Source organism: Sceloporus undulatus, chromosome 4 (genome assembly GCF_019175285.1).
Source record: "Sceloporus undulatus isolate JIND9_A2432 ecotype Alabama chromosome 4, SceUnd_v1.1, whole genome shotgun sequence".
Classification (NCBI taxonomy): Eukaryota; Metazoa; Chordata; class Lepidosauria; order Squamata; family Phrynosomatidae; genus Sceloporus; species Sceloporus undulatus.
The window spans coordinates 137,359,673-137,382,525 of NC_056525.1; the positions used below are offsets into that span (position 1 = coordinate 137,359,673).

Here is a 22,853-nt window from a genome sequence, read left to right on the forward strand (position 1 = left end):
CATATGTCCTAAGAGACAGGAAGTAGCACTAAAGCCACGCTCCAGTCCTAAGGACTGGAGTGCTGCTTTAGTACAGCTTCTGGCCTCTTAAGATGTACGTGTCATTTAAACAGCATACCTCCAGAGTGACCTGAAGCAGCTTTATTTTGGCCTGTCTGTTCAGGCCCAAAGTCAGCAATTTACCAATTCAGGGTTTAAGCTGAAACTGCCTATCTCTGCCCATGATGATTTTTATTTATCTTAGTCGGTTTTAATATGTAGTTTTTAATCTTACATTGTTTAATCTTGTTTTAAGGGGGGCATTATGTATATATGGATGTATTTTAAGCTGTTGTATGCCGCTTTGATTGCCTGGCAAAAAGCAGGCTAGAAATAAAAAAATTATTTTATTTATTTATTAATTTTTGTCTATTAACACAACCGATATATTAAAACCCCATCATCCCCAACTCCACCCACTAACAAAAGACACAAACTATATTCCCCCACCTACTATTCCCATTACCCCCCCCCCCCCCCCTTCAGCCTATCCTTTCCATCTTCCCAATACCAGGCTATGCTAACCTCTTACCACATTCCAAAGCTCTGAGCTGAAGCCCAAGGTTGAGCTAACAGCCCATCTGCACCTTCCCAGTCCCCACCAACCAAACCTTGGTTCTTACCAACCCAATATCTCTAACCACCCCAACACATGTGTATCACAATCCCCATAATCCCCAAAACATCTGGTAGAACTACCAAATTCTAACAGTATCACTGGAATTTTTATATTGGGAACTGCCTTGGGCCTCTTATTGGGAGAAAGGTGACATAGAAACGAAATGAAAAATGAAATGAAATGAAATAAATATCCAGGAGAAGCCAATTGAAGCTAGTCCTGGGGATTCTGAACCACAGAATCTACCAGTGACTGCAGTGACAAAGGTGGATCCAAGATAACACTTCCTCCTTCAGGGGAAGTGCAACCTCAACCAGGGCAGGTTGCTTATGCAGTTCCAAATCTGTGTAGAACTAATCCATAGAGTCACTGTCTTGTAGGGATTCAACTTTAGTTTATTATCCCACTACAGTATCCAGATACTGGTCCAGCATCTCTACAGCATCACCTGACTCAAATGACAAGGTGAAATATAGCTGGATGCCATACTGGTCATAGCCAACCTTTCAAAGATCAAATGATCCTCAGGAGAAGGCTTTCTCTTGGTCGCACCACCATCCCAGGCTCACTTGGTGAGAACATGAGAGAGAGCCGTCTCAGTGGCTGCTCCCACCCTGTGGCACTCCCTTCTGTGGGAGGCTAGGGTGGCCCCTCCCTGCTGGTCTTTTGCCAGCAGGTAAAAATATTTTTTATGCAGGCAGGCTTTTTAAAACCATGCAAGGCTGGCTTTCTTTGGGGGTTTATTTTAGATGATGCTTTTCAACTTTTCTCCAGTGCACCCACATCATACACAGGCATGCCTTACATGGCCAGAAGAAGCGGTACCATATGCTGGAAAAAGCGGTGCCATGCACCAGAAAAAGTAATGGTGTGTGCGCCCATGGCACGCACTGCTGTGGGCACAAGCCCCATTATCTTTAATGGGGCTTGAATCGTAGACTCATAGAGCTGGAAGAAACCGCAAGGGCCATCCAGTCCAACCCCCTACCATTCAGGTAATAGATCAAAGCATCCTTGAGCATCTGCAGAATTTCCCTTATGCGGGGGGGGGGGGGGGGTCCAGAACAGAACCCCCACATAAGGGGAGGGACCACTGTATGTTTTAAACTTTAACTTTGTAGTGTTTTAATTAGGTTATTTTAATTGTTTTTTTAAAATGTGTTTTTATATTGTGAGCTGTCTTGGGTCCCTTTCTGGGAGAAAGGCACCATAGAAAGTAAATAAATAAATAACAAGAACTAGTAGGTTCATACAGACATGAAACAGCATGGGGAATAGAACGGTACCCTTATACCCTACAGCTTAATAACCAAACAGAAATCATTCAGTGCCACTCACTGGAATTGACCCTATAAGTAGGAACTACCATAACACAGTGCCTCCTATTCCCATCTCACAAAGGTTATTGTGGTCAGTAGATCCAAAAGATCAAGAGGACACCTGCCTGGCTATGGAGACCCACTGGGTGACGTTGGGCAAATCACATCCTCTTAGCCTCAGAGGCAAACCATCTCTGAATAAGTCTTGCCTCTCACCACAGGATATAGCTTCCAAATAGTAATGACAAGACAATAAAAAAGGTAGGGACCATGATCTCCTTTGGGCCTCTGATTTGAACACCGCACCTCCATTTCACCAAATGTTTTCCTGGAGACAGCTGCCAAGTAAAATTCTCTGTAAAGAAGGAATGGGAATGTTGTGGCTCCCAGATATTGCATTGTTGGGCCTTGTAGGCTGAAGAATTCCCATGCATGCTATAGTGTCTGTTATAGACCGAAAGCATTACTTTGTTTAGCATTTGCACTATAGAGCAATATGGTTCAGCCTCATTCACTCATTTTTTATAGTGTTTATTCATGAGAAAGTCTCATTCAGCAAAATTATTTGGCAACCTCAATTAAAAGTTTTGCTTTTTTAAATAATGTTAGAACAATAATATTTTACTACTGGGGAGCAGAGAAGTGAGAGAATATTAGTCCTTTAAGCCTCTTCTCACCCCATGAGAGCAAAAATTCACTTGTGACAATTCAGTGGAACTATTCAAGGATCAGTCGATCGCCCAATCATAGCTAATATTTCAACTAGGTGCAATAAAAAGCAATATTTTTAATTTTTACTTATTAATTTGATTTATAGCCTGTCTTTCTCCCAAATTGGGATTCAATAAAATGGCCCAGCCTTGCAAGCAAGATGGCTATAACATAAAAGAGTGGAGCAGTGTGGCATAGTGGTTGAGTGCTGGACTACAACTCTGGAGACGAGGGTTTGATTCCCTGCTCAGCCATGGAACCCACTGTGTGACCTTGGACAAGTCACATACTCTCAGCCTCAAGGGATGACAGTGGCAAACCTCCTCTCAACAAATCATGCAAAGAAAACCCTATGATAGGGTCATCTTAGGATCTCCATAAGTCAAAAATAACTTGAAGGCACACAACAACCACAACTATAGCTTTATTGCCACTTTTCCTACCCATATTTCCATAGGCTCGTGTTCTAACTATATTTTATTACAATAAATTCCACTATTAATCCAGTCTGGAATAAAACAGCTGCATTTTTTTAAACAAACTTTCTGACGGCAACTTTATCTGGAGGTTTCACGAAAAGTGAGTGAATAAAAGATTCTAACTACAGGGGAAAAGTCTAATGTATAAACAACCAGAGAGAGAACATGATTTGTGCATAATTGTGTGGTGCAGAGGAGAATGGACAGGAAAAGCAAAACAAAGAAAATCTCTCCTTCACATCACTCTGTAATTTTCTCACAGATCTGGAGTGGAAAGATTTAAAGGTTATACACTTCTGACTAACATGCCAATAGCTGCAAAACAGGTTCTGTCTGGAGACCAGTAAAAAGAAACTAGACACCTTTGGTTTCAAATAGTATCAATGACAAGAAACACCAAGAGGACAGTCAGTTTACTGGATGTGGAAATTTTGTATTGGTTGGTTAAATATGCATGATGTTAAAAATGAAATTACAGAAATGTGTATATTGTACAACTGGTACAGACAGGCATTTTTGTTATGATGGTGCCTACTGGAAAAAATAACATCAACACAAAATACATTCAGTTCCCAACCCAAACTTTTTTCTCATAGCTTTTTAGGATCCTTATTTGAATCCCATTATTTTTAATCTATGTATCATCTCATCTGAAGGTTTTGATGACTGGCTCTAAAAATCCTTGGGTTGGTATTCAAAAGCATAATGACAGATGTCTCTTGGGGCATAGCTAATCAATCTGTGAAAGGTGAAAGAGTCAATGTTCAAAAAGGAATTTACTTGCATTGCAATGTACTTCCAAGTACACATCTATTTTATGCACTGGAACGTTGCACCTGACACATTAGCAGAAGCTGATGCAAGGCACTTGGAGTCAAGGGCATGTAGGCATATACACTGGGCCCTTGGTATCTGCTGGGGTTTGGTTCCAAGCCCCATGGATAACAAAATCTGTGGATGCTGAAGTCCCATTAAATACAATGGCATAGTAAAATGGTGTCTCTTATATAAAATGGCAACATCAAGGTTTGCCTTTTGGAATTTATATATGTTTTAAATGTTTTCAAGCCGTGGATGGTTGAATATGTGGATAAAGAATTCGTGGATACAAAGGGACAACTGTACCTGCAGGGCTGGAATGAACAACTCTCCATTTGGAGGAATGCAGGCCCATCCAAAACAGTCTGGACACCATCTTCCTGGTCAACTTTGCCTTCTAACAAAATAATTTCCATTTTGTCTGGATTGAACTTTACTCATCTGCATGCAGCCTAGTAGAAACCAATGGCAAAAAAAATACTAATAATGCCTGTACTGCAGCCATTCACTCAAAACCACAAGGTTGCGAGTTCAAGACCAGAAAAAGGGCCCAAGCTCGACTCAGGCTTGCATCCTTCCGAGGTCGCTAAAATGAGTACCCAGACAGTTGGGGGCAAATTAGCTTACTTGCTAATTAGCTTACTTGCTGTTCACCACTATGATCTTTGGAATAGCAGTATATAAATAAAACAAATTATTATTAATTATTATTAGAATAGGTTTAGATCATTAATTTCCTCTAGGTAAACCTGGATGACCATCACAGTTTGAACATCTTGCCCAAGAAAGGTAGATTATTGATCCGTTCTTAGTCAGAAAAATAAATTAGATGCAGAAAGGACTAGTCAAAGTTGTGGTCCCAACTGCCATCTTCAAAAGAGCAAAGATGCACTGACCACTCATGGAGCCAATCAGTCACGCACGCAACCAGTGTGTAGCAGTCATGATGGGCATATATTGTGCATGCATGTGGCAGGACACACCTTTGCAAGCACATTATCACCTCACAGAACATTTCATACCAGCACTACATATAATGATGGTGTTCAAGCTGGAGTGGATGTAAGTGGTTTTATCTATGAAATACTCAACAAATATGCTTAGAGAGGATAACAAAAGGTTCTAGAAAGCCACACTTGAAATGCTGATAGCAAATAGCCCTAATCACTAGACACACTGCATGGACACAGTGGTAATGGAGATTAGTGTTTTTCTTCATTGCCTCCACTGCTACAAAGTAGGCCCTGAGGCATTGTCCATATCTGAACATGTTCACTCTTGAGTTTTCCTTCACTTTAGCTACCAATTCTGTTGTTTCATCAATCTTGCTCCCAGGTAAATCAGGGGGCCACCTGGATGCAAATTAGCGGAAGAGATGAGTGATCATGTCAATTGTTTTAATCATTTCTGTATATCAGAGGTCAACTAGGGCTTTGATAAGAACATCAGCCATATTAGAAGAACCTCCATAGGAACCAGGAGGACATTGTAAGCTTGACAAAACCTTTTCACAAAGAAGTGATTTCTATGATGGTTGGCTTTACACTCCCATATTGAATATTAAGGCCAGTAGCATTATTATTCTCCAGTGTCAGAGTAGACTGCATGTCACATTTTTTCTGAGAACCAAGTTTCCTCCAGTATGTTAAGTGAACCCCATTTTCCATATCTTGGGGCATAGGATCATGGTACAGGCTGAGCTGGACTTTGCGTAGCTGTGGACCAAAATGAACTGTCATAATAATAATAACAGCCAAGAGAACAAAAATGGTTACAATGATGAAGATCATCACAAGGCCATCTCCTTTCCTTGTTGTGGCAGAGCCTGTGATGACATCAGGCAAACCAGTGACATCGTATTGCCTCAGATGACTGCTTTCAGCAGAAGAATTCATAGCTGGGTGTTGGAGAAAGTATTCACCTGTGAAAAATGACAATTGTTTTAAATGTATGCAATACAGTGGGGATAACATTCACAGATTGAGTGTACTGAATTTATCTTCTCGTCCCATAGCAATCTGTAACTAGTACTGTAATTTTATTTCTTTACATAGGAGGCCAGATCTTATTTTTCCATTGATCAATGTGGGAATATAAAGTATTTCATCAACAAAATATGTTCTAAAATTGATATTTAAGTTACCATTATGATATACAGTAATATCTACCTGCTCTCTAATATACCTAAAAACATTGTTACAAGGGTTAATGGTAACACAAAATGTATGACATCTTTAATACCTCTAACATTGTCTTTTCAATATTCCTTGACTGGGTTACAATGCTACTACAATACCATTTGATAGCTGTATCTCTTACTCTCCTACATCTCAAGTATGAATGTATGGCAGCTGGAAACATAAATCATGTATAGTGGTGCTTCTCAAGTAACTGGAACTGATTGATGGAATGGCAGTTTTTCTCCCTGCTGTGCAGTTATTGGTACCATATTGGTGCAATATTATTATTGTATCCACACAGTTCCTTGGAAACCTTTAAAGGATGGGTAGCTCATAGCTTGCAGACTGGCACCAGTCCACAGACCACCATTCTGAGTAGCAATGGTGTACAACACTAACCCATCCATTTCTACTCAGAAAGTAAGTCCCACTTGAGTCAGGATGACCAGATGTCCTCCTTTTCCCAGACACTTCCTACATTTCAACCTTCTGTCCAGGAGGATTTTCAAAGTGTGCATTTTCATTTTGAGCAGGATTTACATTGATATGAGTGCAGTGTTTATTTGAGAATGTTCTCCATTTTTCTTTTCTTTCTTTTCTTTTTTTTGCAGTTTGAATTCATTTTATTATTTTCCATATCCACACATACTGTGCAACCACATATATTACACATATATTAAAACATTTATTACGGCATTTACTATTATATTAATAAAAGATTTATATTCTCCTCTACTCCAACTTTCTTCCATACATTTCCAGAGAAGTGGGATTAGATAAAAGGAAAGCGATTTAGGATAAAAGGGAAAAAGCAAGTGGAAATGAAATACCCTCCATTTTACTTGAATGCCCTATATTTTGCATCCTCCTTTGTAGTTATGATATCTGGTCAGCCTGACTTGAGTTCAATGTGGCTTATTCCCAGGTGAATAGGTACTAGATTGTAGCTAACATTATTTTTTTCTCTCTGAAGTCAACATCTTGTTGCTATTGTTGTGTGCCTTCAAGTCATTTCTGACTTATGCCGACCCTAAGACAAGCCTATCATGGGTTTCTCTTGATAAGTTTGTTCGGGGGGTGGGTGGTTTGCCTTTGCATTCCTCTGAGGCCGAGAGAGTGTGACTTGCCCAAGGTCACCCAGTGGGTTTCCATGGCTGAGGGGGAATTTGAACCCTGGTCTCTAGCATCATATCCCAATGCTCAAACCACTACAGCACACTGGCTCTGGCAGAGTTAATCTCTAACATACATCTTTCAGCATCTCTGCAACCAAATGGGTCATCTGGTACAGTTATAGAGCTCCTTCATTTTCCAACCCATAAAAGGGTTGAAAATAAGAATAAGAAAAATGGCCACATGATGGCCCATAACAAATGTTCTATAAGATGGTGGGAAAACCCAGAGGCCAATTCCCTGCCTGTCATCCACACTACAGCATGACCCATCACACTCACTGATGCTGAAAGAAAGGGATATCCTTTACCTGGATCTCTGGAGAAGTGGTACCTGAACCTCATATAGCTGGTCTGCCTGGTAAAGGTGAGGAGTAGGACATAGTCTTCTAATACTCAGGAGGTCTTTGTCATAGCAGCTGAGAGGGCAGAGGCTGACAGTTGACTGAGACAACCAGAGCCTGGCTGGCAGTTTTGCCTTCCATCAAGCCAAGGAAACCCAAAGCAATAAGTGAGAACTGGGGCATCACAGAGAATGCACTCAACATTTAGCTTGACTGATGTGCAGCATTAACTGGAGCAATCCCTCACTACCTGCCCTGTTAAACTGGTGTGCAGCTTTGGAGTGGATGGCAGACGTCGCTTCCTGGGAATCTGGCAGATGGTTACTGGTTGTGCTATTTACTTATAGGAGTGCCTGTTTGCTTCCATTGCACTCTCTATAAACCAACAAGACAAAGTTACCGTAAGTCTGTCGTCATAAAGGAAAGTCAACCCTGTCGTACTTCCTCTGGAGGCTTTGAGAGCGTATAACACAACCCTCAGCACCCAGAATTATCTACAATTGTATATTGGGACCCCACGTAGATGTACAAAGCCAGGGTGCAAATACACACAGAACTTTTTAAAATTGGTACCAGCACCTGGCATGTTACAGCAGCTTACTCTTCTGTTTCCTTTATAACCAAGATTAGTTTTGAACAATTAAGTTTATGCATTAATGTTAAGGAAATAAATCAAAATAAATATTGGAAGGAGGGGAGTAGATCCTACAATGTCTTGTAATGTGGGGATTTTGCACTTCAGGTTTCTAACCATTCCACCCCACCTTGTGAAGTTTTGTGGTGAGAACAAGTTCTTTCTTTGTAGAAAAATATTTATCTACTTACTTATCACTTACAGTACATTTGTCTGCTCCTTTTCTCTCTCTTCCTCCTCACTTTATCCTCACAGCAATCCAGTGAAGTACTGTAGATTAAACTGAGAAACAGTTTACCCAGTTTCATGACTCTGTGTGGCCTTAAATTGGGGCATCCACATCCCATTCCAGCACTATAACTGCATTTTATTTTGCACCAAATAAATAACTTTCAGGATCAAATTCTCAAATCATTAATACATCAGATTTATGGTAGAGTTTATATCACAAAACATCCCCCTGTTACAGGGTCATTAAAATTAATCAAATTTTAACATGTTCACACAAACAAATCTCAAGTATGGTAAATAGTCTTCTATTTGTAGAATTTAATTTGAGTAAATCAGAATGTTTGGGTAGATGTATTTTTGAGACAAAAAGTGTATGTGTAAAGTGCAGGAAAGAGTTGTCTGAAATTATGTTTTTAAGGTATTTCTTTTCTTGTTATGTCTTTTCTTGTTCTTTTTGTATTATAAGGGGTCAAATTGTTCTAAACTTCCTGAAGTCCTCCATGTTTTATAGATATCAAAAAAGCCTGAGCTTGGTAAATTAGAGCCTTTATTGTTTTTAGAAATGGGGTTTGGGGAAGATCTGCAAACCTCAAAACAAACAAACAAACAAACAAACAAACAAACCCTTAACCCAGTTAATCCCACAGACGGATAAGCAGCGTGAGTTTTGTGACATCAATTTTGTAATTTATTACTTCTGAAACAAGTAGTAGTTTTGCACAAATCCAAAAAAGTACTAGGATTTGGACAAAGAATCAGCTATGTACTGTAAAAATGTGTTGTCTCTTCACCACTGTCGACCCTTTGATTAATGAAGCCTTGAGTTAATAAGTTAATTCTGGATAAATATTTGATACTGAAATCCTAACTAAAGTCAGTTGCTTCTATTAAACAATTCAAATTAAGTTGCCCCTTATAGTTAGCAGATTTCCAACTTAATTCATTACTCAACTGATATTAATCCATTGGTTTCCACCTGTCACTGCCCCCAAAGGCTTCAGAGCAATATACCTGAGATTGAATTCTGTTTTGGTTCAACACTGAAAGCTGGGCTGTGAGATGGTCCAAGTTTACATGGAATAGATATGAAAAATATAAATGAGCAACTTGGATGAAAAAGAAACAGAATTTGAGACTTCCCAACCTGTATATGCTCACCACACCAGACTGGGTCCCTCACCTTTTCTCAGCACACAAAATAAGTGTAGAATCTGATGACTAGGCTGGTTTCAGGCTTTTCTCTGGGCCCATAAACCCTACCAAACTGCAATCCTAAATACAATTGCTTAAGAGTAAGCTCAACTAGACACAATGGGACTTACTCAAGTAGTCATGCACAGGATTATAAAGTAAGTGTCTCTAGGACACACACTGAAAATAATAGAAGCCTGTAAAGCATGACTTCCTTGGTGGGGGGGGGGGGGACCCTAAAATGTGAAGATATCCCTTTTAAAACATCATATTGACTTTTTAAAAGAAGTCTAAAAGCAATCATCTCATTTCCATGCAGTTAAAACCTTGAGAATCTGCAATACACAATTTTTGATGCACAAATGAAATTTTAAAATGCAAAGTGCATATAATTTCCTGTTCAGTCTCTCTGCACAACAGGCAAAGAATTTAGACTTATCAATTAAAGATGTTACCAATCAATGGGAATTTGGGGGGGGGATATAAAGTAATGACCAATACATTCTATAGCACATATAGACACAGCTTTGCCCAGCCACTTCCATTCCACTCACCTGCTTCATTCCTTACCTTGAGGTTGGCTTCCAAGGCGATTGGAAGTTAAAGTGGCTGTTGGTAAATATTGTTGATATTTTTATACTTATGAGAAAGCTGCAGTCAAAAAAATATCCAGTCCTCTTCAGCGCACAGGGCTTAATGAAGAGATTTAGGTACATTTCTGATCAGCAGTGACTGGGAATTTGTCTTTCAATCAGAGTAAAACCTTAATCTAGAAATCTAGAGATTAACTTTCCATCTGTGAAGGGAAAGTCAATATTGTTCCATTTATAAACTCGAGAAGGCTTGGGAATGTTCTGGTCTTGCAGTTCAATACCTTCTGACAGGCTTGTCAATGGCCACTGAAATATAACGGACTGATTTACAACTCTCATTAGTTTGCATCAACCACTCATGTGATACTTTTAGCAGCATTTTTGTTTTGTTTTGTTTTACTGAAGATGAAGGAGTTAGGAATTATCGTTCACTGGAGATGGGGAACTAGTCTTATATATTACACATGAACTACTGATGAAAGCCAGAGTGAACTTCACATCTTTATTAGTCCAGTTGTCTTCTACATCTGACTGAATTTGGCATTGTTTTGAGTTATAGAGTGCCTCCAAATGAAGCATTCTTTGCGTTTCCATATCATCCATAGCAGAATCATCCATAGCACTTTGTGTCTGTTCTGTCTTTTCTTTTAAAAAATATTTTTCCCACTACAAACAACAGCAACAACAAACCACAGAAAAAAGTAGCAAGACAGGAGGATTATATATGGAACATGACATCATCTGGATCTCCCATTAAATTCTATGTTTGAGGCAGGGCAGGAATGAAATTATATTATGGCATCCAATTTGCCTAAATGGTGTCATTAATGAGAGCCAATCAAGTAAATCGCTTTGCTTCCCCCTCTAAAGGAAAGATGTGAGTGAAAGTACATGGCAGAAAATCTATTCCCATTGCTGAGGAAATGGAGCCAAAATATAGCTGGCTTAAATCCCATTTTAGAAGAAAATTGGGATATAAATTCAATGAATAAATTAATATATACATGTATATATAGTCCAGCAGCCAAAATGCACCACCTTTCCCCACTGTTTTCCAAACTGATCTTGAAAGTGTGTTGCATAAGGAACTTATATATGTACAGTCGGTCCTCCCTTTTCGCGGGGATCTGTTCCGGACCCCCCGTGAAAACAGAAACTCGTCTATATTCAAGCCCCATAGGTTTGAATGTGGCGCATGCCTGCAAGCGAGTGCAGGGGGCACACCGCGGAGGCACCCTAGTGAAAATAACAGAGGTCACCCCTCCTTGAATATTCAAGACCACGGACCTCAAGTCCGCGAGAATGGAGGGGTGACTGTATTTTCTAAGACATGTTATTCCTATCCTTATCAAGTCCAGCTTGCAATATTACAATGCTGGGGAATCCAGGATCTGTTTAGGTGTAACAGCACATGAAGGAACTCAAATTTGTTGGTTCATTCAGCACACATCCAGTCTGTTCACTTATCATAATGGTTCACACACTTGGGTCTCTAGCAAGTGTGTCAGGAACTCTGGGAATATAACTTGGAATACAAGGCTGGGAACCACTGGTCTTCCAGTACATATGAGAAATTTATGGAAAGCATTTTACCCTGCAGATAGGTGGGCAAGACTTATTGCTTATTGGAAAAATAATTATGGACATAATAGAGGAAACTGTTCTTGCTGTAAGAAAAATACTGTCAGTTTGTTTGTGAGTTTGTGTGTGTGTGTGTGTAAACACACATACAGTTGGTCCTACATATCCATGTATCCTTTATCCACAGATTCAACTATCCAATGCATGAAAAACCTTCCAAAAAATATAAAAATTGCAAAAAGCAAAGCCTGATTTTGCTAGTTTGTATAAAGGACACTGTTTTACTATGCCACTGTATATAATTGGACTTGAGCATCTTGCTATTCATGAGGGGTCCTGGAACCAAACCACAGTGGATACCAAAAGCCCATTCTGTCTCTGTGTGTGTGTGTACCCATATTGATAAATATATATGTTACAGTATGTTTAATTTCATTCTTTCTTACTCTACAGACATGCTGATTTTTAGTAAAAGCCACAACAAAGATATGTGATTTGTTAGGAGTAGGCATGGCAGAAAATATATTAAATAGTTTAAAAGGAGGACAAGCAATGAATGCATTTGATTCAGAAATATATTTCTAAACTATTGTGCAGTATCTGTATGTTTTAGTGTGTCCATGTTTCAGGGATGACCTCTGAGAATGGGGCAAGGAGAAATGAGTTCCTGCTCAAAGCAAGCACCATGAGAAGAATGATAGGTTGGACATCTAACCTTGTCTGCATGTTAAAACTCCTAACCTCAAAGCAGGACAAGGGATAGAAATAAAGTTAGAAATCACTCTGCACTTCTGTTACTACTTTGATTTCCCACAGGTTTCTCATTAGTTAAGAATCAAACCCTGACAACAACAGAGGTAGATTTCTGTCTCATATCCTTCAAAACTATAATGGCCACAAGAAGAATTCCACAGCGTCAATCCCCCTGTTGATTCAGTCTGCTTCCTTCCATTATTTAACAGGAAACCCAGGACAATCAACATATGCAGACAAACTTCTCTCCTGGATTTTTCTCATCACTGAATGAACAGAACTGAAGGGCTCAGAGGAGCTGTGAGTGGAAAACACAATGACTGCTCTGAAAATTCTGGTGCTTTTGTGGATATGTCACTGTGTTTTTCTTCAAGGTAAGATTCTTTCTCATATAATACAATCTCTGTCTATTCAGATGTAAGTCATACTGTGTCGCTGGTAAACTTCATGTTAATCGTCACTTGGCGGGCCATACAGATCTACAATTTATTTCTTGGGATCTACAAAGCCCTTTCATACAGCTGGATTGGGAGAGCCTTCTCTGTGCTTAAAACCCTGAAAAGCTTGGCACACCATGTTGGATTAAATGCACCTATGTTCTGATAAGGGAGGGCTATACATCCATCAGGAAACAAACCAAAAGAGACCTTAGTGTTTGAGTAAATCTGATATTTAGTTTGGTTAATGAAGGAAAAGTGGAGCTTTTGACAAATCAGACTGTAAAATGCTGCAAATCCAGATGTCTCTTGGTGTTGTGCTATAAATAGATGCTGATGCTTGGGGATTACGGATTAACTACTCTGACTTTGTGCGTACACAAATAATGTATTATAAACAGTGGCAACAAAGCAATGGGTGTTTTAGCAATGAAATTATGGCATAGCAAGCACATTTAATTATGAACAGAAGAAAAAGTGATATCATTGGTAATAAAAATACACAGCTGAATGAATTAAATACATGGGAAGCAACCATCTTCTTAATCAGAGTCTCAGTGCTCTCCCATCTCACAGAATGGTTCCAACAATTTTCACACAGATCAAGGGAGAAGGGTGGGAGCACCAGCCATCAGTCCTAGAAGGCCTCACATTCTGAAAGGGCCACTGCAGTATAAGAGTCTTGTGCCTAGCTAACAATAGCACATCACCACCATTTGCTTTCTTTCCATTCTCTTGCATGATCCTTCATCTCCTGAGGCCTCTTGTCTTCATGTTTCTGGCACAGCAGCCCTAATATTTTCTGATAACCAAAAATAAAAATGAGAACTGCTTCAGGATTATTCAGGCAGTCCATCAAGCTCCGTCACATTGGAGGAAAAGCTAATCAAATAATTTTTTTAATCAATTAACCATTTTTTTCCTAAGCTCTGATATCTTAGTAACATATAAAATAAAATACCATGAGAAACAGCTGTAAGATGGGAGGCTAAAACAGAGTGTCAGCACTGGTGAGGGAATTACACTGGAAAGTCATCTGTGAAGTGGAATGGAGGGAGGGACCAGAAGGAAACTCTTTTCCAAGATACTGTCTCTTCTCTCTTCTCTTCTATTTCAGTTTGGTGCCTTGTGAGAAAATGATTGATGTGGGAGGAGGGATGATGTGGTAAAATTTGAAGATTGTATGCATATATTGAAATATGATGGGGTGTATGACATGAAAGGAGCTGTGAGTATGAAACATTCTAACTGTGTCTGATTTTGATGAAAGTCTGATAATCTGGTTTTGTCATTATGAGCATATGCTGTGATGTGTGTCTATCCCTAAGCAAGTTCTGTATAGATGAAATGAAGCACATGATCATCTGATCAATGGGCAGATATGCAGATATTTTTGTTGAGGAGTAAAAATTCAAGGAGAACTTTGTCTAGGTTGATCTATTTAACTCTTTGACAGCTGGGGTGTGGGATGCTGTGGGCAGCAGTAAGAATGGGCCTTTGGGAAGTAAAATGGAAAACAGTTAAATGGTGGGCATTTAAATGGGATCAAATTTAGCATCTTTATTTTAGATAATGGAGAATTTAGGGAAATTAACAAAATTGAGGTAAATTAACAAATATTTTCTAACAGTTTTTATGTATTCAAACTCTGCTTGCAGGTTCTGAGTTTATGAAAAATGAAAGCATTGCATTGCCATCCTTGACAGGTACATCACCCTACCAATATTTATTAAGTATACAGCATTGTCTTTTAAAATAAGTTATTGGGGAAAAAACAAAATCCTGTGATCCTGTCAGGAGTGTTCTGTAAGAGATAGAATGTAAATGTATTCTTTCTTAGTCCTCTTTTCCTGACCCCCCCCCCCCAAAATGCAGTATGAAGTTATAACACCTTTCCAATTGGCAGTACCACTTCTTGTTTCAGTATGCCCATGGGTATATATAATATGCACCTGGCAGAGCACGCTATGGGAATAAATGTTTCTGTGTGTCCAAAAATGAATGCTGGTTTATTTATGTTGGAAAGCTAACATGAACCAATTTTGGTGGGACAGATGTTGTTTCTATACAGTTTGTTTTAACACATCTAAGGCCTCGAACAGACAGGACAAAATAAAGGTGCTTTGGGTCACTTTGGAGGTATGCTGTTTAAATGACATGTGCATCTTAAGAGGCCACAAGCTGCACCAAAGCTGTACTCTAGTCCATAGGATTGGACCACAGCTTTGGCACAGCTTCCGGCCTCTTAGGACACATGCATCATTTAAACAGCATAGCTTCAAAGTGACCCAAAGCAGCTTTATTTTGGCCTGTCTGTTTGGGCCCTAAGTTTTGTTGTTGTGCTTTGTAAGAAACAAGTGTACCAAAGCCTGTGACACTGAGCAAGTAAAAATGTTGCAGGGGAACAAAGGCAATGATAGAGGAGAGGTCTGAAACAGGTGAGCACTACCAAATTATTTATTAATTTGAAACCTGGTTCTCCATGGCTTAAGGCAGTGTGAAACATTCTAAAATACTAAAATACAGGATCATCTCAATATGTTTTGATGCCTGAAGTGATGGACAAAATAGTGTTCTCTTCAATTTTGTATACAGAAGCAAACCAGACTTCTACATTGATCACATCTGTAGGCTGCAGGCCATCTTACGGGCAGAGGGTACACAAAACCTTTTAAAAAGTCACCACTTTTCATGTTCTGTCATCTCCAGCTTCAAAGGTCAACATTTCAAAAATACTGTAAAGTTCAAAATGCATGTAAACTGGAGCAGCTAAGATGCTGCAGAAAAGGTAAATTGCCATACCGTGGTTAGCTAGGCCCACATCAGGCAGCCAGACAGTACCAGCACTTCCAACTCTTCTGCTGACCAGGTAGGCCGACCCATTCTCTACCCTGTCTCGCTAAAAAGATGGTGAGCCTTACTGTGATTTGCTCTCTCTCCATTTAGCAGATAGACATTCTCCTTCCTACTTTATCCTCTTCTTAGTATCCACAGGTACAGCCAAATTAGTGACTCTTGTAGTTGGATTCCAGGATGCCAATATTCTTAGTTCTCCTTCCCCTACAGAAGAGAAATCAGCAGCCTTATCAGTGGCAGCCTCTGGTAAGTAGAGACATCACGTTGAAATGTCACAGTCTGAAGAGACGGATACCACAGTATTAGAGATGTTTGGCACAAATTGTTGGTATTGGCGCAGTACAGACTGGTGCCATAGCACATACTGAAGACATGCTAAGGTTGCCTCGGGGTGTCTCTTACAGACGCCCCGCAAACCTAGTACGTCTTCCGTATGTCAAAATGGCGGTGTCCTGTACAAATGGGCGCCACCATTATGACGTGACGGCCACACCACGTCCAAATGGCGCGGCGCAGGTGTGATGTCTTCACACCGCGTCAGGCAGTTTGTGGCGGCCTAACAGTGGCGCTGGAAGGAGCTCCAAAACGGAGCTCCTTCTTGGGGAGCGCCTCGTTCCTGCAGCCACCAAAAGCCACCCAAAGTCCTGAAAAGGGGTGTCCTTGGGGCTTCATGCCCCAGGACACCCCAGGGAGCCGCTGTCAGGAGACCTAGAGAACACTTCTCTAGGCATTTGTAAGCCCTCCAGTGTAATTCTATTGTCAGCTTCTGGCAGATGTTGACTACAATTGTGCTGGAGGACCTAGAAATTCCTAGATAGATGTTCTCTCAGGTAAAAAAAAATAGTGGTTTTGTTATTTGCATTTTTCCCTCTTTCACGGGTGTCCCCCACTCCTAACCCCAGTGAATGTGGAGGGCCCATTGTACTTGCCACTGAAATTACTATCATTTAGCAACTTTTCACAATGCTATGATGCCCAGTAATGACAATGGTGACGGATGAAAGATGAAGCAGCCTTTTGTTATGAAGCCAGTATAACATCTTTATCAGCTTTCAGTGCTAAAGAAGATGATCTTGCTGCCTCATCAGCAGAGCAGTTTTTCCCCTTCCAATTGCTGCTGACTTTCTGTGAGGACATTTACCACTATGGCTTCAGAGGATTTCTGGTTATTCAGTATATCTATTTTAATTTTTAAATTAGGATTAGAGAGTAGAAATCACTATACTGTGCCATAATGTACACATGGTATGATTAATTGACCTCTACTCTTATTTAGTTAGACAAACTAAGTAAGAGTAGAGATCAATTAACCATGCCATGTGTACATTATGGCATAGTACAGTCACAAGAATTCAGATGATGAATTAGCAGAAATGGATAGTCTGTCAATAGAGGGCAGCCACAATCATGGCTTGTGGAGCTGCTGTCCACCTCAGATTGTACTGCCTTTCTTAGCTTGGCAGTTGTCACTATTAGCACTTCTGCCATGTGCTGAGCCCAATATACCGTATGTTAAATAGAAACCTAGGGATGGCTGTGATTATGGTTGTTTTTTCCACCCATTATCCAGGTGTCATCAGCTTCATTGTCATTTTGGTAGTGGTAGTGGTCATCCTGGTCTGTGTGGTCAGCTTAAGGTTCAGGTGCCATCACTGCAAAGATGCAAAAGGTATTTAATAAGGCTTACTGCTGTTTTAAGAGTACTAAAATGGTTGTAGTGGTATCTGATTGTCCATTTCATTTTATCCATTTAATTTTCATCGTATAGTTGTCTACCATAATCATTGCTTCTCCAGCAAAGTTACTTGGTGTTGATTCTGAAATTAATGCCTGCTTGGTGTTTTTTCATTTCTTTCTTATTGTGGATACCTTAACATTGGAATAGCGGTATACAAATAAAGATTCATTCATTCATTCATTCAACAGATCCAACATTGTTTGCCAATTTACCATTCTTCTTGCTTTCTACACTTAGTGACTACTGAATATGCTCAGATTATACAGCAGTTATAAACTTATACTTGAGTTCTCATCTCTTCCGCCATATTTTTGGTTTCATATAATACTCATTTTCTTTTCCTGTTTTCAGGCCTTTTGAAATGTATAGTCATTTAAATGTTCTGTTTTATTCATGCTTTCTTTATTCTTTTAAAATTCATTTTGATTTTAAGTCTTGTTTTCTTTATCATTGTGCACTTTTATTTCTTAGAGTAAACTAATAGTACTGTCTATTATCATTTCACTGTACTAGCATTTACAAATTTGTTGTTGTTGTTAGTTGGAGCATGTCAAAGGAGGGTGACCAAAATGGTCACGGGTCTGAAAACCAGGTCCCATGAGGAGAGACTTAGGGAGTTGGCTATGTTTAACCTGGAGAAGAGATGGTTAAGAGGTGATATGATAGTCCTTTTGAAATATGTGAAGGGTATGATATTGAGGATGGAGCAAACTTGTTTTTTGCTGCTCTAGAGAATAGGACATGAAACAATGGATGCAAGCTACAGGAAAGGCGATTCCACCTAAACATTAGGAGAAACTTTCTGACAGTAAGAGCTGCTTGGCAGTGAAACACACTCCCCCAGATACTAATGGAGTCTCTCTCCTTGGAGGTCTTTAAACAGAGGCTGGATAGCCATCTGTCAGGGATGCTTTGATTGTGAGTTCTTGCATGGCAGGGGTTTGACTGGATGGCCCTTGTGGTCTCTTCCAACTCTATGATTCTAGTCACCTTGGCTTTCAGGGAGAGTTCTGGTTTGATCTATTCTAGGACCCATGTGTTTGTCTTTTTAGCTGTTCTTGGTATCCTCAGCACTCTTCTCCAGTACTACATCTCAGATTTTCTTGCTATCCCTTTTCTTCACTGTCCAACTCTCACATCCGTACATGGTAATAGGAAATACAATAGTTTGAATGATTCTAACTTTTTTACTAGGAGGAATTTTTACTAGGATCTCGTGTGTGTGTGTGTGTGTGTGTGTTAGGAGCCCTGGTGGCGTTGTGGTTAAATGCCTGTACTGCAACCACTCACTCAAAACCATAAGGTTGCGAGTTCAAGACCAGCAAAAGGGCTCAAGCTCGACTCAGGCTTGCATCCTTCCGAGGTCACTAAAATGAGTACCCAGACTGTTGGGGGCCAATTAGCTTACACTTGTAAACCGCTTAGACACTGCTTAGGAGGTATGAAGCGGTATATAAATGAAGCTTGTTTGTTTGTTTTGTGTGTGTGTGTGTACACAGTGGACCCTTGTTATCCCCTAGGGTTTGGTTCCAGGAACCCCCATGAATAACAAAATCCATGTATGCTCAAGTCCCATTAAATACAATGGCATAGCAAAATTGTGTCCCTTATATAAAATGGAAAAATCAAAGTTTGATACTTGAAAGTTATACTTTTTTGAATATTTTCAAGCAGCGGATGCTTGAAGTCTTATTTGAAGTGCTTAGTCTTCTTTGTATAGAGACAACAGGCAGTTCTCTTTCACTTGCTAGCCTGAATCGGTCCCAGTCCTTATTGCTGTATTTTGCTTTCTTTGATTCTGTGCATCTAATTTGATCCTCATCTAAATCATCTCAACAAAATCTTATAAATTCTAAATCTTCTGAACAAAACAAAACGATCTACCTCACTCAACATTATTCTCTCTGTTTTGTATATCTTCCTTTTCAATGGAACTGTCTTTGATTCATTTTTTTCTCCATTTCTGATCAGATGTCTTTCCTTGCTAGATCATCCTGTTTCACAACTGCCAAAATTACAAAGATGTCAATGTCTTTCTACTGACATGTTCTTCCACACTTGCAACCAATCTTGCTCTGCTATTTTCTTTGTTCTTTCGCCATTTCTGCTTGCTACTCATGCCACTAAAAATTAAAGTTTATTACTACTGTTTAAATCTTGTTAGTTGCTACTTATGTGTCTTGCTATCTAACATGCTATTGTGTGCTCTTCTCTCACATCTCAAATTTCCTTAGAGATCATTATTCCTTTCATTAACAGTTCCTTACTGTCAAGATTAATTGACTCTTGTTATTAAGTACATTTCCTTGTTATGTTCATTGAATTAAGATGCTAAAGAATAACCATGGATTTTTCTTGTCCTTTATTCTCTTCTCCTACAAATCTTTTCCTTTCCTGGGGGGGGGGCAAATTTAGACTATACATAGGTCAATTGCTGCTTGTCTTTTTCTAATTTCTTTTGAGTAGCACCTAGCAATCTACAACCACAAAAACAACTTGAAAAAAATCCTTCTTTGTCTATTGTCAATGAACTAGTTTTCAGGCTTGAAAATTATAGATCACATTTTCATTTTATTCCTGATGAATGCAAACTACACAAATTTACATTTAAAAGCATTTCAGGTAGAGTCCCAGTTGAACGCTTGCCATTTAAAAATGTAGATGCATAATGGCAATCTTTCCTTTTATGTGTTTTGCCAAGGCAGTTACTTATGGGAGTGCTTCCTTTACTTGAAAATTGACTTCAGGAAACTATATCAGTTTTCTGAAGTCACTTTTAAAGTAAAGGAAGCACTCCCATAGGTAACTGCTGGGCAAAACATGGTTTTGTGAGAGATGAGAAGAAATGATGATCCAAAATAGGGAGCATTTCTTCAGTCTCACAAAGGATATAAACCTGACATCAGTAAACAGTTTTCTCTCTCATTCATTTAGAGAGGTTAAAGTGCACAGTGAGGGGTATTTTTCATTCCTATGAACCAAGAGATGTGTGGTATGTTTTGGAGATATAACATTTAACAGTTGGCATTCTGGTTAAATAACAGTCAAACAGTGTGACCCAGAAGCCATCACTGCAAACCCCCAATACAGATACAGTATGAATAATCCTTTCCATTCCTTTCTGGTTTCCTAATTCTAGCGTTGGGTGTTGCCATGAGAAATGCTTAGTAAAACAATATCTACCAAAATGGGGACTACTTTGATTTGTGACTGATCATACATTCCTCTTTTGACTTGATTAGCCAAGGTTAAAAAAACACACATGCCAAAAATCAGATTCTTTCACATCTAAAGATCCCCAAGGTAAACTGAAAAAATTGATTAGTTTCCTTCCTGAGGAAGTCTCTTTTGAGCAGTGAGGATTGTTTTTCTGCACATTCTGTTCTCGCTCTAGATGTATCTAAGTACTGAATTGTTATTGAATGGTGTGCTATTTACTGTCATTTCATATATTCAAGTTTCTCTTCAGATCATATAAACCTTTTGCCTTTTACAACTGTCATTTCATAATGTGTACTAGAGTCTCAGGAGACATTTACAGCCCAAGAGGCTTTTTCCATCTGAGGTGGAAAGCACCATCCAGCCTGCCCCTGGCCATACTTGCACAGAATGATATACCCATTATTTCACACTAGTTTAGACCTATTTCTCTCCCAAATCACTTGCTGTCACAGCAAACATTTGTTTACATGTCATCAGAACTGATGACCTCAAAGCAACCATATTGGTTAATTTTTTTAAAGCCTCTAAACCAATGAATGATTCAATCATGGACAGCTACAGATCATCACGGAGAGCAAACATAACTAATTTTGGCCCCATACAGACAGGCCAAAATAAAGCTGCTTCGGATCATTTTGGAAATATGCTGTTTAAATTATGCATGTGTCCTAAGGACTGAAGCACAGCTTTGGTGTAGCTTTTGGATTCTTAGGATGCATGCATCATTTAAACAGCTTACCTCCAAAGTGACCCAAAGCAGCTTCATTTTGGCCTGTCTGTATGGGGCCTTTCTTAACTTGTTTTGTCTTCAGTAACTAATCACACAAAATTAAGAATGCAAAATGACAAATAAATGGGTCCTAGAGAAAATCAAGTCTGAACTCTTATTAGAAGACAAAATGATTAAACTGAAGCCATTGTACTTTGGACATAGTATGCAACAATGTGGCTTGTCAGAGTGAAAAGTAAAAGGAGGTAGGAAAAGAGGAAGGCCCTTATTACAGATGGAATAAATCAGGAGTGTAATCCTTCCAGTATGGTGACGGGACCTACGTGAAAAGATACTGATATTCCAGTAACTAACAAGGCATTTTTGTATCTCCCAATTAATTTTCTACATTCAGGTACATAATTATGTTCTCTTGAAACATGTTTTTTGCTATCTGAAACCACTTAGGTATGATGGGTTCCTAATTAGTGCTTGTAGCACTTTACAATGGCTAAAATGTAGCTAAGACACATGTGCATAACATGCAACCAGATACTGTTCTGTTGTACCGGCCAGCATTCTTGGACGGTTCAGGATGGCCACATTTAGAAATTAGCTTTTTACATGCCAATGACTACCCAGCAGTCATTTATAGTGAACATGCAAAAGGCAACTCCAAAGAAGTGACTAGGCACTGCATATTTTGGTTACGTATTTGGCTGGATATTATTGCTCCACCACATGTCCATTTTGCAGTCTAACTGATCTCTATACACTGCTGGGTGTATAGAGCACGTAACGTGTTGGCCGAGATGTGAAATAATTATGTAATTGTTTCATAAGAAGCTCACAGTCAACCCACATTTTCTCAATCTGCTCTGACAATCCTCTTTGGTCACTAGACAGCTGAACTCCAACAGATAAAATGAACCCACAGTTCAGAAAACCTACAGCATGATATTGACAGCTTATGTAGAGCTTATCTGTATACATTTTCAACTTCTAATGTAAAACAGTAATTGACTATTCTTTTCTTAGCAGATAAACAGAAACCTCAGCATCCAGTAGTAACCTATAGGTAATATTATTTACCTGCTTGTTAAAATTGAAGTGTTTGTTTTTGCTGCTAACTGGGATAGTTTACATTGGCTTCTTTCAGTGGCATCCCTAGGGTTAGTCAGTGTCATCCAGTGCGGTTACTCATGGCGTCGCCCCCCATTGACCTC

At 39.3% G+C, this 22,853-nt stretch overlaps 1 protein-coding gene across 4 annotated transcripts in view; it reads left to right on the plus strand.

The window, feature by feature from the left end:
• Window positions 1–12,906: 12,906 nt before the first annotated feature.
• The window catches only part of ECSCR (endothelial cell surface expressed chemotaxis and apoptosis regulator), a 13,402-nt gene continuing 3,455 nt past the window's right edge, over window positions 12,907–22,853 (plus strand). The window contains exons 1-5 of one of the 4 annotated variants that reach the window (XM_042463476.1): window positions 12,907–13,039; window positions 14,761–14,808; window positions 16,088–16,204; window positions 17,529–17,627; window positions 22,666–22,705. In XM_042463476.1, coding sequence (XP_042319410.1) covers window positions 12,982–13,039; window positions 14,761–14,808; window positions 16,088–16,204; window positions 17,529–17,627; window positions 22,666–22,705 — 362 coding nt within the window. In that variant the 5' untranslated portion in view covers window positions 12,907–12,981. The remainder of the gene's footprint in view (window positions 13,040–14,760; window positions 14,809–16,087; window positions 16,205–17,528; window positions 17,628–22,665; window positions 22,706–22,853) is intronic. The other 3 variants (XM_042463477.1, XM_042463478.1, XM_042463479.1) reach the window with 3 other exon arrangements.